The 17,919-nt window shown below is 35.0% G+C and overlaps 1 protein-coding gene across 2 annotated transcripts in view; it reads left to right on the forward strand.

The window, feature by feature from the left end:
* Positions 1-14,845, forward strand: part of KIF18A (kinesin family member 18A) — a 31,643-nt gene extending 16,798 nt beyond the window's left edge. For both annotated transcript variants that reach the window (XM_027663330.1, XM_027663329.1), the window contains exons 14-17: positions 8,534-9,017; positions 9,516-9,620; positions 12,482-12,591; positions 14,252-14,845. In XM_027663330.1, coding sequence (XP_027519131.1) covers positions 8,534-9,017; positions 9,516-9,620; positions 12,482-12,591; positions 14,252-14,400 — 848 coding nt within the window. In that variant the 3' untranslated portion in view covers positions 14,401-14,845. The remainder of the gene's footprint in view (positions 1-8,533; positions 9,018-9,515; positions 9,621-12,481; positions 12,592-14,251) is intronic.
* The last annotated feature ends 3,074 nt before the right edge of the window (positions 14,846-17,919 follow it).

A 17,919-nucleotide genomic window follows, 5' to 3' on the forward strand; every position in this document is an offset into this window, starting at 1 on the left:
GATTTTTGTGTGAGTGGTGGTTTTGGTTGATTTTTAGTTTGGATTGGGTTTTCTTTTTAGTGTGTGTTTATTTTTGTGTTTTCAGAAGAAGGGAAAGAAAGTTTGCAGACTTGCATGCTTACATTTCTTGTTCTGCCCATGCTAGTCAGGGATTCATTCATCAAGGTTGAAAGTTATTTATTTTATATCATAGGCATATATTTTTACATACTGGCTTTTTTTTGCTTTTAGAGGTACCTTTTATTTTTTTGGCAGAGTAGGTAGGGAGATGTACCCAAAGGCTAATCCAGAAGCTCTGTAATATCCTTTGTAACTAAGTATTGATTGCAGTGGTTCTGTTTTGTCATATATGGGTTACCATTGTTGTGAATTTTAATTCCTGATGCTAGTTCTTGATTAATCTACTTCTTTTCCACCTTTCTTGAAGTCTTGTGTTGCAAGAGACCTGAACTGTTCTTACTGAAATTAACACTGAAATGACTATTTATTTAAATTCCACGTGAACTGTTCAGATGTGAACATTTCACTTCATTAAAATCATTAGATATTATTTGAGGGGTTGTCTTGAAAACCTTATGTGGAGGTTTTCCAGTTATTCTCTCTTTCTAAATATTATTGAACTGTATGTTCCCCTAAGTAAATGGACACTATAGTTTTCAGTTAAGATGGACTTTGTTCAGCTGTAAATTGTGTATTTGCCTGAAGATGTCCATGGAAATGTTTTTTGGTACTGTGGTGATTTTTTTTTTGTTTGCGTCTTTTTCTTTGGAAAAGGAAATAGGAGGGGTTACTTTCACTCCTTTCCCTCCAACTAGATGTAGTATAAAACATGGCAGAAACAACTCCCCTAAAATTTTGTAACCTTTAAGGAAAGGTTACCTAAAATATTATTGGTGTTGACACAGTCGTATCAATACATCTTGGGAGTTGTGGTGGAAAAAAGTAATCCATTTATCAGTGCTTTTTTTCTGTTCAGCACAAGACAAATGTCATTAAATAGCTCCTCTTCAATTGTGTGTTTGAATTCACATTTAAAATACATTGAACTATTAAATGATATTGTCATGGAAATTAATTTCTAAAAAAAACCATAAATCAGAAAAATTACATTAACATGGGGAAATACGAAGTAATACGAGGGCAGCATCCTGATCAGAAATAGGAAGGATGTAGTAATTTCTCTTTTCCTTTAAAGATGCAATAAATTATTCAAGAATCCAATTCTTGCTTCCTAAAGTCATTTCAGAAGTATGCTTGGCAAATGTTAGCAAGAACTGACCTAAGAACTTAATGAACAAATAAAAAGGAAGATTTATACGTATCCCCTCGCACCTCTGGTGCATTGATATTTTATTATTTATAATTTGTTCAAGATATTGCGAAGGAAGTAGTGTTTTGCTCCAAGATTGTTAAAAAAAAAAAAAGAAAATAATCAAAAAACCACAGTGGTCATCATTACTTGCATAAAAATCCATATATCAAATTTATCATATTTGCATGGACCTCCATCTTACCCGCAGGAAAGAACAATGCACTTCAGTTTTTGTGACTGGGTTCTTATTTTTCATGGTCTAAGTTGAGAGCAGTAATTTTTTTTTAATCTCCCATTTAATATATGTTGCTTTGTGTTAGTGTCTTGAAGTTTCTTTTCTAAATTTTGGGGGAGAGGGTACAAAAGTTAATTGGTGGCAATGTAATGTTTCATATGAAACATAAGTTGAGCATCTAGACTGAGGAAGAGAGTGTCTACTAGTAACAAATGTGATGTATTACTTTTGAACACATTTGAAAGACTATTTTTTTTTTTGAGGTAAAATCCCTCTGCAAAAATGAGATGGTACCCTTGTAGAAAATACTAAGCCTTACAAGGAAAATATTTGTTCCTCTTCACTGTAAGCTTATGAAATAAATAATTACATCTCTTTTGTTAAACTTGGTAGTATCTAGGGATATATACAGTACATGTACCTTATTCATAATTGGAAGTTCCAGTCACCAACAAACTACCAGTTCCTGTTTAGTTGCTGTGTGTTTAAATTGGTAGTGATTCAGAAAACCATCTGTATTTAAAGCCAGTGCTGAATTCTGGGTGTTGCAGAACATGGGGCAGTAATCATTGCAGGAACTTTTTTAATGACACTAAACTTTTGCCTGTAGCTCTTTGAGAGAACCACGACAGTGTTCAAATGCAAATGAATTGTCGTTGAGTGTTTTCACATAAAAATTAAAATGCTTTAAGTCACATAAGTAACTTTTGTGATTATAAGCACTGCTTCCAAAAGGCCAAAGCTGCTAAATCGTTTCTGCAAAGTAGGAAAAGCTGTGAAAGCAGGGCCTTAACTTCTTATGAGTTCCTTTGGAATTAACTACATTGCACTAGCTGATTCTGAAGAAGGAAGTTAAACTAGTAGTTGATGTGGAAAAAGAACCTAAAAAGAGTAAAGAGAAGGATAGCAAAGGTAAAAGGTTTTTATTCTAGGTTTTGTTACAAGTCTTCAACAAAAATACATTCTTGAAATATATTCTAAATATTCTTACTTTATTGTATAAAGTGGTTTTGATATTACCTTATTAGGATCCTTCTATCTATTAGGAGTTTCAAAATAGCAAAGAATTTGAGCTGATTCACAGTAATGCCCAAATCTTTGTTTCTAATGACGACTTCTTCATTGGAAAGAGTCTCCTACATATGAAATAATATAAAGTCATATTGGGGGAGGAAAAGATCAAGGTACTCTCTGACCATCATTCAACGTCTGTTTCTATGTCCAAGATATCAAGATAGTCCATCTTTGTGCTTAAAAACTCTTGATTTCAAGTGAAAACTAATTCAAGTTCATATGCTTTGCCATGAACTGACAAGCACATGACCGGAGTTAACCACCTCCTATCTTATTTTTCCTTTAAAACCTTTAAACACCTTCTGTAAAATTCTGACCTTAATTATAAATTAGAATTATTTTTTTTTTTAGAGAAAATGTTAGTTTTCCCATATCTCTTTTTTTACAAATATGTCAAAAGTTTAGATTAAACTTGTGTATGCTTCATGTAACCATAAATGTGCAATCTTATGAACAATTTGACTGTTTGTATCAAGGAAAACACAGACTGTGAAAACAAGTTCATTTAAAAATGAATTCAGGTGCCCATTCTTGAGTGTTTATTAATGGACAGCCATACAGTATTCAGAGTGTGGACTGATGGGTGGAGAACTCTGACTGGTATTTGCAAGTATTTCTGTGAATGGGAAAGTTCTTGGCATTGTTTCAGGCATCCCATTTCCAGAAGCCTTACTGTACATTACCATTGAGAGAATGGAATTGATTTATAGGAAAGTAAAAAAGAAAAGACAAGGCATCCGTTGCCTCCCCTTGTCACAAACATCCGAAAGTAATTTTCTACTTGGTATGGCAGGAAAAATCGGGGTGTAATTGTACATAGTAAAAGACTTAATTAAAAGTAGAAGTGTGTGTCTTGTATATAGGAAAGAGAAGCCTTTTCACATTGTCTTTTATGACTTCTAAGTATTTTTTTTCTCATGCTGAGTAAAATAGTCCCAGATCACTGGGACTCACAAGAATGCAGCCTGCATTTTAACCTTTTTCAGTTCACGACTCTTGTCTGTGAACCTGTAGTGAAATTGGTCATCACAGTGATGCTTTTGAGTATAAATATTAAATAATTGAAATGCATTGACCAGACCTCATTTGCAATTTGGAATTCCATGAGTCAGTTGTTAAAAGAATGAAAATGTATGATTAGTATTGTAATTGGATCAATCAGTGGTAGCCCAGAAATGTTTATTGAAATGAATACATTAATATTTGATTTCACTTTAGCAGAACAACCTGGTAGACTTAATTTAGCACAGTTTCCAGACATAATCCCCTTATGCATGTTATTAGCATGAGTTCTAGAAGAAGAGAAGTCTTGGCCATTATTTTGTCCCTAATGTCAATTAGAACTAACTCAGTTGTTTTGTCATGAGCTCTGCTCACTTTTGAGTCTTGGCCATTATTTTGTCCCTAATGTCAATTAGAACTAACTCAGTTGTTTTGTCATGAGCTCTGCTCACTTTTGCTGTGACTCATGTTTCACAGATAGTGCATTCTGCTTTTTGTATTAACACACAGGGCTGTAGATATCTAATATTGCTGTGTTTTGTCCAATAAATCAGTACATCTGAGCAGTCTTTTGGGACAGATGATACGGCAAACTAAGGACTGAAACCACCTCATATCATTTGGTGGGGGTGATTGGTCAGTGGAGGATGGCTTTTACTTTTGATTTCTGAGTAAACCTCTTAAGAAAAATTATATCTTAAAGAATTCTGACAATTATCTTATACAAACATCAACCTGAAATTAAAGACCAGCAAATAACGCGATCTATTACCTAAAATATATTTGGCATAATGCTTAATTTTAAAGAGAAGAATTGTAGCTGAGAGCACTAGCTAAGGAAATACAACTTCTAAATTTTTCTTTTAAGCAACTCCATCAGGTTAACTGCCGATGTTTTTTTAAAGTATGTGGTGATTCATTTTTGTGTGTGAAATAAAAAATAATATTACTGAATCATGATGATCATTATGATGCAAAAGATTGAACTGGCTGTAAAACTGTGAAGCAAATATAAACCATAAATGTAATTATTTATACTATGGAACAGGTTTGGAGATTTTCTTTAGAGTTGGAGCATGTTGTTTATCTATCAGTAGGAAAATAATGACAGCACTTAATGATTACCATTAGACATCCATTCAGGAACTATTTAGATTTGTTCTTTAAGGAAATACAAATAGCCCTACTTGGTCCACCACTGTATCATCTTCAGTACCATGTATTTAGCAATTTATGGGAGTAGTGCTTTTGTAGAAACTTTTGTTGTCTGAGCTCATTTTATTTAGGCTTCTCAACTGTAATTTTTAAAAGAACTTGCAAAAAAATTAGCAACTAGCTTCAGGATCTTGCTTCCTTCATAAGATAGTAATAGAAACACTGGCAATCCTTTATATTCAAAATAAAGAAATGTTTTTCTAACTGTATTTTATTTACCTTTGGATCACAACTGTTTGGAGCCGTATACTGTGTAACAACAATTTAAAGAGGAATTGGAATTTTGGGGTTGTTTTTGTCACATCATACTTGGTTTATGTTGTTTAGTGAAACCAAGTTAAATATGAGGTTGCTGGTGATGTTTGTTTACTTGTTTACTGTGTTAGGAGCAACCTAATATTTTCACAAAAAGCAATGGGAAGGGACACTTCTTAAATATTTTATATACTTTCCAAATTTTAATGACAAGAAAAGCTAGTTTTATTTTAACTTAGTTGTACAGTGAGTTTTATTCCAGAAATAAAATGGCTTTAAAAATGGGTGTTGGTTTTTAGTAACAGCTTATATTTACCCTATATAGAATTGCTGTAACTAGTTATTAATTTACTTGTATTACAGTATGAAATGCCACTCACTGTGATGCAATTCCTCAAATTATTTATATTGGCAGTACTTTTCTGTTCTTTACGTATTTAGTTCATGATTTAAATGCTTGCATTTACAGTTAATTTAAAAATGCTTCCAATATTTAGGCCTGGGGAAGCTTCTAAGACTTGGCACTCCCACCAAAATGTTTCTCCATCAGACTTCCTTCTAGTAACTTTAGGACATTAGCAAAACCTCAGTGTCTTACAGTAAGCAAACTTTCTGAAACTGAAACCTCCCCGTCCTAATGTAACAACAACCTAATAGAATTCTAACCATTATTTTTCCCGAAACACACATTCAGATGCATATAAGCAGGAGGAAAACCTAATAAATGAATATTTTAAATGTGTCCTGAGGCGTTTAATGGATAGTTATTTTGAACACTAGATTAGATGAAGCTTATTCTTGTATTTAAGAATATAAGCTGTCAAAAGTCTTTTAAAAAAAGGTTTTGGCTTCAATTTTTGGTTGTGATAACTAGAAATTATTATTTTTTTCAAAGATGTGTTAGTCTTTTACACTGAAAAATGTATTGTACTCATTGAAACAAAATTAAAAAGCAAGCACATTAATGAAGCATAACATTGTTGATAGTGTCAGAGAGCACATATTTTAAAATCTTCATAGATAAGTTTCTTGCTTGCTACTAACAAAGTCCTGCCAAGTTTTGGAGAAATCTGTCTTCATCACAGTGGGCTTGTGTTATTTTAGGGAGAGGTAAAGATTTATTGGGAAACACACAGGCCCTGTTTTACTACCCTTTCCATTCCACTGCTCATGGAGAATATCCTGAATTAGCTTAGTGTTTAGATTACAATCAACCTACTGTGTCCCAGCGACCTTCTGCATTTCCCCTGGTAAATGCTGACCATGGATTAGACAAGGTATTAGAAAATAACGTGTTTTGCATTTTATGAAAAAGAAATCCTGTACGTACCTAAGGTGAGTTGTACATGGGCACGCACATACACAAATTCACAGTTCAGTTATTTCACGTCAGGTCGTCCTCTCGGGCCTGAGTCCTTCCATGTATGTGTTTCTTCAAGGTGAAAGCAGCATAATAGAATTGTAGCTGTCCGTGGAATTCTCCAGATGTCTTTTCTCATAAACAGTTTGTCTTAAATTAACCTGCCTTTCTTGCTTATGCACTGTTGGATAAGGTGTTACATATTTGTTGAACCATAGTGGTTTAAACATTGTTCATTCTGAAACTGAGCCCTTGAGTGAGGAATAAGTGTTTGCTTTTTTTTTTTGCAGCGGTGTTGTCATTGAATTAAGTTCTGGCAACACAGAATAGATTTGTGGCCTATATATTAGCATCTAATTTACTTGTTACTTGTACACACTTTGATACTACCTGTTCCCTCCTCCTAGAACAGGTCTGGGTCTCATTGTAGTCTTTAAATCCTTTGCTCTCTCCTTATAACTCTATTTTGTATCTTCTAATTGGGCATAATCTCATAGTTGGGCATGAGGAATCCATCCTATGGAGTGTTTGGTACCAAAGGGTGTAGGTACTGGGATCATCCTTCATCACCTTTCCTTCAAAGAGGATCTTATTTGGGTCTTTTCCATGAGATATCTGATTTCTTGGGGAACTGGCATTCTTAAAGCATCTTGGCAAATCGGGTTGCAACTGAGCAATGAGGTTAAAATTAAATGGGGGTTGGGAAGTGGTAAACAGAGAAAAGACTACAATCATTTAAGCCTTGTTTTCTGTAAGAAATCAAACTTGTGGAGGTAGAATAATGCAATACATACGTGTTTCTAATCAATCTTCCTCCTCTTCAAAGGACTTTTTTGGAACAGCTAAAATGCCCTAAGTGCTAACACATGAGAGAGAACTATAGAAGCATTCAGACTGAGGAGTTCAAAATAACTTTCTTACTCTGAGGCAAAAATAAAATGAAATTTTAGAAGAAATAAATATTTATCATCACTGTTCTAGGAATACCATAGCTAATTCCTGAGTAACTTGCAGCAATTTAAAAAGCAGGAGTTCTTTTTGCAGTTTAGTTGCTTGTAGGCATGTAGTAGGCAATGCAGAAAAGAGAAGTATGAAGCTGTGGCTGCCAGCTGAAGTGGAGCCAATCCATAGGCATTTTAAGGATACTAGGCTTCATTTCTTAAATTTGCACTGGAAGTTAAATATAGAAGCACTTGGGGTTTTGACAACCCTCTCCTGCTCTTGATTTGTTTTTAAAAAAATTCCTTAATTTTTTGTTGTTGACTATGTAAGTCACCACTTGCCTAACTATATGAACAGTGGACTGTGTCTTAAAATGACTCTCCTTTACTGAAAACTTGAATTAAAAAAGGTCATTTCCTTGGACATTGCCTTTGCTACCACCTGCTTGAAAACAGAAATATTATAACATTTCAAGAAAAGCGGTTTAAATCAAGATGAATGAGAATGGCCAGTTACTGCTACATTGCTTGCTTTACTTTTGAGGGCATGGGGAGGTGTTAAAGAGCTTTGCTCCACACAGTTGATGTATTAGGATGACAGAATCCATCCCTTTTCCAAAACCCTACATTCTCTTTTGCAATGTCAAAGAATTTTGTCCCTCTTAAGTGGTTCTGTGTCCTTCCTTTTACAACAACCTCTTGTTATTCTGCATGGTACTTACTGAGGAAAAAATAGCTGTGATCAGGAGTCAGCTTAAATTACTGTGATTGTACCATCTTAAAATATGAGATTTGTCATGATAACATGAGCATTTTCAATACTCTTACTATTCCATTCCCTCTTGTCGTGTGTCGTATCTTCCTTGTGATTATTTATATTATCTCTGGGATTAACTACACCAACCTATGCATATTTATAATACTTTGAGTGTCACAGAACAAACACCATCTAGACCATGCTGCAATAGAAATAATTTCATTTATATGATCAAACTAATATGTAAATGAAATAGTGTTTGTAATAATTTCAACTAAGTTTTCTAATAACTTCTGTCTCAGTAGGGAAGAGGAGGGAAAAAGCAAGATCTGAGCAGTAGGTATAGGTTGGTGTGGTAACCATTGTTACTTGTGTTTCACAGGTACCTCTTGTGGTACACCATCACAGGAAATGACTAAAAATACACCAAAAGTATTAGAATATACAGAACCACCACAGAAAAGAACGAGGAGGAAGCTAATGGGCTCTCCAGTAGCAGCTCAAAGTCCAGCTGCATCCAAACCATCCAGTCTGCAGCACCTGGAGGATTCTCTCACCAAGCAAGTCCACCCCATAGTGTACACCCCGGAATCTTGCCGAAAGCCAGCCCAGAGCTGCTGCACAGAGGCTGTGGTAAAGAAGGCTCTGCACCTTGCAGACCTCAAGGAGGTCAGTGCCCAAGGCACAGATACTCCAGTGCAAAAGGCAAGTATTATGGACACGACACACGATGTGATCCCCGAGTGCAGCGAAGCCATCATGAACTCAACAATAATCCTCTACGAAGGTACAGATGAAACAACTGAAATACCCACGTACTCACCCGTGAAGGAGTCACAGCCCTGCAGCAGTAGCATTGTGCAAAGGTATTTCCCTTGTATGTGGGCAAGAAATATTACCAGATAATTTAATCCTGTGTATCTTTACAGCTGGGTTTTCCATTTATGTCCGTTTTATTTGTAAATTTTTGGAACTCAAACCCTGGGTTTTGTCCAATATCCGATTCACTTCTGCCACTATTTGAAAACAGTGATGTGTTAGTGACAACAGATGAAGTTGGAAGCTTATCCTGTTTTATAAGATAGGTACTGAAAAGAAATAGAGTGCTTTTGAAATTGGTCGTGATGCTCCAGGCAAGCTGCTTCCTCTCAGCCTTATGTTTCTGGTCTGTAAAATGGGCACTTAACCTCTCCACACTGAGAGATGCCATGCTTGTGTGAAGTCTGCAAAGCTGCCTCAAGTAATATCAGTGAAATGAATTTCCACTTTTGGTTTCCAGCTCAGCATATATTTACAGTTAAGAACAAATTCACTTAACTTTGACTAAGAATGTGTTCTACAAAAGCATAATTCTTTTATTTCAGACTTGATCTCACTTCCTTAAAAAACAAAAATTCTGCATCAGCATTTGAGAAGCCCTCATATATGGCAATGACTTCTGCTGCTCAGAGAAAAAGGAAGGTATTAAGGTAAGATTAAACTAACTCTTCTATACAAAATGAGTTTGTATTCGTTGGTGTTCTTACTTCAGTTTCAGTATGACATTTCAAATCTGAAAACATCTTCTACAAGTCATCTGAACGTGCAGATGACATGTTCTGATTCAAAGACATTTGAATTCAATTCAATTTTCTTTATTTTTCCTGGCAAGTTCAGTACATTTTCTTATTTTTTTTTTTTTTACTCTTGATTTAGGAACTTCTGTTTTGATAGTGATAAACTACTATGTCTTGTGTACCTGCTGCCTACTCAAAATAGAAAGATGACACATAATTCTGAAAAGAGAAATTCCATCATCAGTTAAACATCCGATTTGTTTGAAAATGTTCTACCTTTGCTGGAACACATTAGAAAATACCAAAAGATCTTTGTGTGATACAACCATCATTGCACATTAAAACAAAATAAACCTTTTTCTTTTTTTTTTTACTATATATAATACATATGTAACACTTGAAAAGTATAAAGAATGAACCTTACTATCAATTTCCACTGTTATTGTACTTTAACAACATGTGAAAAGAAAAAAAACTATTACCATGTAGGAAAAGAAAGCAGAGGAAAAAAAATATATGACAATACTTATTTGGTCAGCTTTTTTTTTCCCAATAATTAATTTTCAGTCTCAAATACTGTGGCTTCGTTCTTGTGGTCTGCTCTAGGAAAAACTTCCTTATCATCACATCTGTTTTATGACCCTGAAAGAGGCTTGTTAGTAGGAACAGCAGAAAAGCTGAAACTGAATAGACACAAAGTAGAATTGTATTTTTGTGGGTTTTCTGTTTGGTTTTTTTTTTTTGGGGGGGGGGTTAATTTATTTAAAACCTGATCAACTACAAGGTCAGTACTGATTAAACAGAGTTTTGCTTTTTGCATTTTCTTTTCCTATTTTCTATTTCCAAAAGCAAAAATTGACAAAACCTTTTTTTAAAATCATGTTATGAGTTGCCAGACAGTGAGTGGAGCTACCACCACATAGGTCTTCTGAAGAATATTTCAGGACTGTAGGAACAAGTTCTATAGATACGTCACAGGATGTGGAAGGAACTTAAGTACCTTTTTTTAAATTATCATCTTTGAGACAGAGAATCTTCCTAGAAGATCACAAATCTACCTGGTCCAGTTTCATGTTGCTGTTCTGATTGTTATCAAGTACTGTTCTAAACTGTTTTGCTTGGATGAGAAATAAACTGTATTGCTCTAGAATGAGAAAAGAGGCACTGCTCATGCTTCCTATTTTTCAAATAGCTCATTATGAATTTAGCAGAATAAATCACGTGCTCTCTGAAACCAGGCTAGTTTTTTCTAGATCCCTTTAGGGAGAGGTATTGGAACTTTTGGAGCCTGATTTCTCTAGTCCTAAGGTAAAAGTTCCGAGACAAACTTTTGGACTACTCTTTTTATAATAACTATGTGATGATTTCAAGACATACAGATGCTTATTTCTTCCCAGAAGACTAGTTCTTTCTGCTCATCTTGTTTCTTCTGTGTCTCAAGCATGTATTTCCCAGTTCTGAAGTTAGAATACCACTACAGGAAAATCCCACAACTTTTTATTCCTTTTATAGGGATTATTTCTTCTGCCTCAGACTGTAAATTGTCTGTAAACCAAAATGATTTATGGTTTTGTCTAGCAGTTGGTGATGAAGCAAAGGAATGAAAACTTATTTGTGAAGGAGGGAAGGAATATGCTCTTATTTTTCAGATAAAGCCTCCTTTCCTTTCTCTTCTTTACTTTTTCCCTGTTTTCTCTCCAGTGCTGTCCCTGTTTGAAGTGGTTCACGAAGTGGTTCAGTCATTCAGCTCCTACTCACATTAGAATAAAAATGTAAATTTCAGACGTATTGTCTGACTTAGAAATATAATTTCAAACAGTCATATTTTGAAGATAATGGATAAGAAACAAGTCAGTCATAATAGAGACTATTTTACCAAATAACATTAAATCCTTATTGGCCTAAGTTCTCTTCAAGAAGTAAGCATGAATAGATTTTTGGACTGGCACAAGGCAAATCTTAGTCTTTGCTGCTTGCTGTATATTTTCATTTAGGCAGGAAATTATTATTAAGAAAGTTAGTGTAACTTAGGGGACTATAAAGTGGTAATAATACAATATTTATTATGAGAATAGGAAAAGCATAGAAACTTGGGATGTAAATACAATTAGCTTGTTTATGAGGCTGTCTTGTAGAGTGGAACTGAGGAAGTTAGTGAGGCAATTGCAACAGGATGAGATCAGATAGGTTCATAATTTTCACTGTAGGCCTTAAGTCCATCACATAAAAGGCTTTAAAATATAGAGGTTTTGTCTTAATGAATTTGAAGCTATAACAGCTTTCTTGCAGCTTAGCTAAAAAGTATTGTCTGCCATGAAGCCACCCCCTCCAACTGTGTTGTAGGCCGTAGGAAAATTATTGTAGCAATAAAAAAATGTGATTTGTTCCATAAACACAGCTTGGTCATTTCAAGGATTTCGTAACATGCCTGAAGATTATTTCTTACTATAATTTATGTGTGATGACCACCAAACTGGTTTCTGTGGTTTCCAAAAAAAAAACTGCGGCATATTGTTCTGCATTTTGACATTTAATTGGCAACATTAGTTCTTATTTTCGCACTTTGAAACATTCTTGTAAATTTTTAAAAAGGAAAAAGGGCAATAATATCCCTAGATATGCACCATAAATTAATTTCTTCTTTACGTTCTCTTATGATTCTACAAACACTGGATAATATCACTTAAAGTGTTTCTGCATAGCAAGGCCTAAACTGCTGCAATACAGCTTAGTGACTGTACTGAAAGCAAACTCTTTGCTGGCTCCTTTTGCAGTTCCACATCCAACACCGTGTCGGGCGGCCTGCAGGACCCCGTGGCTGCGAAACGCGTCCGGCAGGACGTCCTGTTGGGCCAGGCAGCTCTGCGAGTGCCCCAAGGCTCTGGTAGGTGTCAAAACTTGAGCGTGTGACGCTGCGTTGGTAGCTGTTTGTTGCTTTGGGAGGTGCAAAATCAAGGTGGCTGCTCAAGGTTTCGTTAATTCGATAGCACGTGTCGCTGTGTTAGCACACCAAGCCATGGGTTTGTATCCATTAAAAACAAACATCTCGATGTCTAACCTGGTTATCTAGTTGGTATCTAATCACAGTTCAATATTGCTACAAGGTTGTTGGGAAAACCAAACCTAAAATTATTTGCGTACTTGTTGAGAAATTTGGTGAACTTTATTACCAGTTTTGTCTTTGAGCAAGTGTGGTTTATCAAGAAGTAAAATCCTCAAAGAATAACCGTACCTGTTTTTAATTGCTTGCTTTGTTTCACAACACCACGCTGATTTGTTTTAACAGATACAGGTTTTTTTTCAGAGATCTGTTGTTTAAAATTTGGGGCTATTTTGGGCAAAAACAGTAACTGAGAAAAAAAAAATTTTAAAGCAATATATAGGAATTATTTTGCTTGTAATATATTGCTGATAAAAACACTGACAGGTTGTATTCTGTGGAAGTCTGCTACAGTTACATGTCCTCTCTCTGAGAGAACTCTAACAAAATGAGTTACAAATACTTTTTTCAGACCACGTTCACAAATGTCTTTTGTTCACAATTTTATAAAAACCTCTGCCTTTCCTAGTATGTGGCAACTAAGTTGCTTGGCACCTTCAGCAGATTTTAATGCACTAAATCCTTACAATTTTCATTTTGTCTCTACCCAGTTGACTCCTCTCTCTATCTTCAGAAATACATTTAATGATCTTATTGGGCTGTTAAGAGGAGATCCAAGAGAGTTTAAAGTTTTAGTCTGCTGTTCTTATGGAACAGCACAGGCAATACACTGGTTTTTACAGCACACACATGTTTTTAAATAAAAACTGATGTGAGGGAGCAAGTATATATGAAAATGTGTTATTTTGCATTCATGACAAATGTTGAGGTTGTATTACAGTAAACTTTCTAGAAACTGAAAATCTGATTCTAAACTTTACCTTAACAAATAGTTATTATTTGGCAAAGTGCATGCACAGTTACATCATTATCAATATCTACTACTAAAGAGTGGGTTATGAAGTTACCAAAGGCAATCACTACTCAGGAATTAAGAAACTATGTAATGAAGCACCACAATCCGAAATAGGAAATAGATTTTTGATTCTTCAGAGTTTAACTGAACATAAAATACAATTTATTTTCAAAAGAGAAGAATAAACCATAACTAAATTCCTGAGAGGAAGAGCTGTTTTCAGATTAAATAGACAAAACTTCCTCTAATGACATAGTATTCATTATTCAATACTATCCTATAATAGTAAGGATTAATAACATTTTTGCATACTTCTACATCTTTGTGTAGACCACTGTGCCTTTTTAGTAGCATCTCATGTCAATTGAGAGTCTAATCATTGGACTTTCTAAGCAATTAACACACTGGATTACTGAGCTGACAGTGATTATATTTTTGTGTATCAAACTTAGGCTTTCAATAAGGGCAAGAAATATGTGTAAAAATTCTTAGACATATTCTGAAAAGGAGGTCCAGGTTGGCCGAGTTCTACTTATGTTTATTGAATGAGTGTGTCCCTATTTCTAATAGCATTTCTTTTTTCACTAGAAATGAAAATGAAGAGCAGGAAGCAAGAACAGGATATACCAAGAAACTTCCTTAAAAACTTTTCTCAAGGAAATGTCACATTGGGCCTTAAATCAAGGACATCAAAAGATCTTTTACTTTCTGTTTCCAAGAAGAAAAATAGAATTTAGTTCTGAGTTCTTTCACATTTGAAACAGGACTGATGGATAGCAAGTCAGAAGAGGGTGACTTTTGTTTTCCTCTTGTAAATTATTCAGAATTTTTTCGATGCATGTGTTAGAAAACTTGGTTTGACCCCCTAAATTATTTTCATTGGAGCTTCCTTATGTTAAAATTTTTTTTCATTTGGAAGCAAATAACAGATGTTAATATTAGAACACATTCATGCTCAGCACTAAGATGCCAGTTTATCTTTAGATTTTTAGCATCTATTGATGATAACATATGTAGTGCCAAGAGACAGAAAAATATTTACAAAAATTGTTTTTAATTTTTTTTGTCTTTCTTGTTTTTAGTCTGTTACTTGGTTGTAAATGTTTCTGTTCTGTTTTTTCAATTTAATTCAGCTGTAAATAGGTGTGTTAATTACTTCAAATAAATTTTTATGTTCATTAAGAGCAGTATAATGTGAATTGTGTTTCTAACAAAAATGTATTTTTTTTCTCTTATGAAAAATGTCTAATTTTGATAAGTGCTGCTATATTATAAACTACATGTATTTGTATCTTCTAGTAAATTATTAATATTCAGAAACAGACTAATTTATGTATAGTTGTATTGTAACCTTGACAGTCTTCCTGGCCTTAGGAGCATTGTTCTAGTGTGTTTGATCTGTGCAAAAAGTATATGAATTTCCCTGAACTAAGGAAAACCAGAGGAAGAAGTCCAGTAACTAGAGGCAGTTCTCTGAAGCAAGGAGCTTGCAGCCCAGCCATGAAGTACACTGCAGAATTTACTCTTGATGCATTGGAGGGACATTTTTCAGGGGCTTCTGAAGAAGGAAATGGGAACTGCCTGTATAAGCTGTCAGGACCACTTCTGGGAGGAGCAGGCAGTGTTGCAGAGGAAATCTTCCCTGGGGAAGTTCAAAGAGGAAAGAGTAATTCCTTAAGAAATAGGCATTACAAGTTAAAAATACCAATCGAGATGAGAGGAACTGAATCCTCCTGTGTGCATTTTAAAGGGATATAGGTGATATGGTTGTGGTGAGCATGGGATCATACTGGTAGCATAATGAGAACTGAGAAAATATAGGCTCTGGAAAAGGCTTCTATGAACATAGTTTTAAACCTGAAAACTAGAATTTGGGACTTGCCTGCTTAGCAAGGTGATGTAATTTCAGTAGAATTAAGGGGGAGGGTCATTTTAATATTTCCCTATCATAATAAACAAAAATATTTTGGAATTAATTTTATTATTTTGGTGCCTCATATAGCTAAAGTTGTAGAGACCATTTTTTATTTATGGGATCTCTTTCAAATTCTTATTGTTTAATATAAAACATACACAGGTAGCTTGTTTTATTGGTACTGCTTCACATCTGCAAGAGGCATGTTGGGTTTTGCTTGTAAATAGAGTTGTGACATTTGTTGCTCTTGTGGTATGTAAGACTTACACATAAATGTTCACAACTATTTTGAAAGATTTTTAGACAGGCTTGTGCATGCACCATTTTGATAGTCACAACATAAAACTGATGGGATCTCATCCTTTCTTCATGTGTTCTGCATAGCCTTGAGTGGAATTGGTTCAACTGACTTGCAACACTTTTTCAGGGACATAAAAAAAAAAATATGTTGAGGAAATTACCACACTGACATGAGAAGTGATTCCATCAGATGTTGATTATACATTTGATAGCTAGGTATATATAACTAGCATAAACAAAATGTTTCCAGAGATTATAGCTGATTGAAGCAGGATTTTTGTATTTTGGATTGCTGTTGAGTAATATTCTGCACTATTGTACATTTATTTTGTTACATACTGTGAACACATCTAGACTTCATAAGTAGAAAGTGCTTCAGAGCACATTCAACACACAGTGCTGACACAGAACTTTTCATAACTTTTCAGTGCCTGATAACTTCTTGTCAGATTGCCAGTTAGGTAGAAGGCAAAGAGTATTTGGGAAGCAGTGGAGGTATGGTATAATTAATTTCATTTTCTTGCCAATCTGCTTTGACTGTTACCTGTTGGCCTGTCTTTACAAACTGATTTAAGTAACAGTATTTATCTGAAGTATACAGTTCATTGATTTCACTCTGTCATACCATGCAGGGTTAAATCATGTCGGTGTTGCAAGTGTGAAAAAGATGTTAAGATCTCATTCCACTGGGAAATTCTTAGGAAAACAGACAAAGGCTGTAGGGTATAGTTTGTACTGTGACTCATTTGCTTGCTTATTGTCATTGCAGGAAAGTGAATTTATAGGAGCTATCTGAAGCACAGGCTTGAGAGGCTGTGAATATTCCTTACTGGGGATGGAGCTGGATACAGGAGAAAGAGCAACGCAGTTGTCATTGAGGCTGTAGGGACTGTGCCACTTGTAAGGGACTCTGCATCTTCATACACATTTTGCAAGGCATGATTTTCATTACTAAGCACACAAACAGCAAATATTTTGGTTATTCCTTTTGAGAGGCTACCTTTAACTGCATGTATGCCTGCACAGCTGTGCTTCAGCGTGTTGGTGCTTCATGTATAGGCACGTTGAAAGGCAATTCAAAAATCACATGCATTGCTTTTTGTAGAATTGTAACAAGCTATGTTACCCTCATAGTAAACAAAGACTGGTGCAAACTCATATCCAGAGACACCTATAGATTGCTAGAGGTTATATGAAATGGTGTGATTCTTGGGGCTGTCCTGTGCAGGGCAAAGGGATAGATTCTGACGATCCTTGTGTGTCTCTTCCAACTCGGAATATTCTGTGGTTCTGTGATTAAGATCACACATGAAAATCATATCTGCTGTCCTGTCAAAGTGACAAAGCACAAGAACTTGATTGGTTTATTAGGAAAAGTTGTTTGTGGCGGTGGGAGAAGTTTCCATAGCAGTCTGAAGGTAATGAGACATCTGCTCATTGGAACGAATGTTTTGGGATATGCTCTGCTGTGGCAGATGAGTCTCTTGCAAGTTTTGGTGCTTTGGCTGCAGAAGGTAGCAGGTACTATTTGGAAAGCTGACAACATAATGGAAAAAATAGATTTATGTTGGCAAAGTGGTGCACCATGGAAATCAGTTGGACTCCTCAGTAGTTTTCTTTAACTTTGATTGGCTTTTAAAAAATGTGAGTCTGTAAACAGGCATGAGGAAATTAATTTTAGAGAAAGTAAACATTCTTAGAAAATTCATGCACTAGAATTGTAAAATATGTAGTGTTCCCTGCAGGAAATTGCAAGAGCTGCCTTAATAGAGAGTAGATGTAATTTACATTTACATGGCCCATTTCATTTTTCTACTATGTTGTGCTCTTGGAAAAATTATTCCTGATTTCCCTGTTGTTTTAAGTTTAATTGTGGTATACCCATTAGGTCTTAAGGGTTTATGTAGCATGACTGTTGTACATCTAAGATCTACAGGGGGGTGATTGAATCTAACATTTCTTGGAAGCTACAGTAGAGTAAGTCGTGCTTTAAAAGTGTTTAACTAAAATAATTTTTATTTTGTGATTTGAGTGTCAGTCT

The sequence above is a fragment of the Corapipo altera genome, unplaced genomic scaffold (assembly GCF_003945725.1).
Source record: "Corapipo altera isolate COAL_440 unplaced genomic scaffold, ASM394572v1 100, whole genome shotgun sequence".
In the NCBI taxonomy this organism is placed as follows: Eukaryota; Metazoa; Chordata; class Aves; order Passeriformes; family Pipridae; genus Corapipo; species Corapipo altera.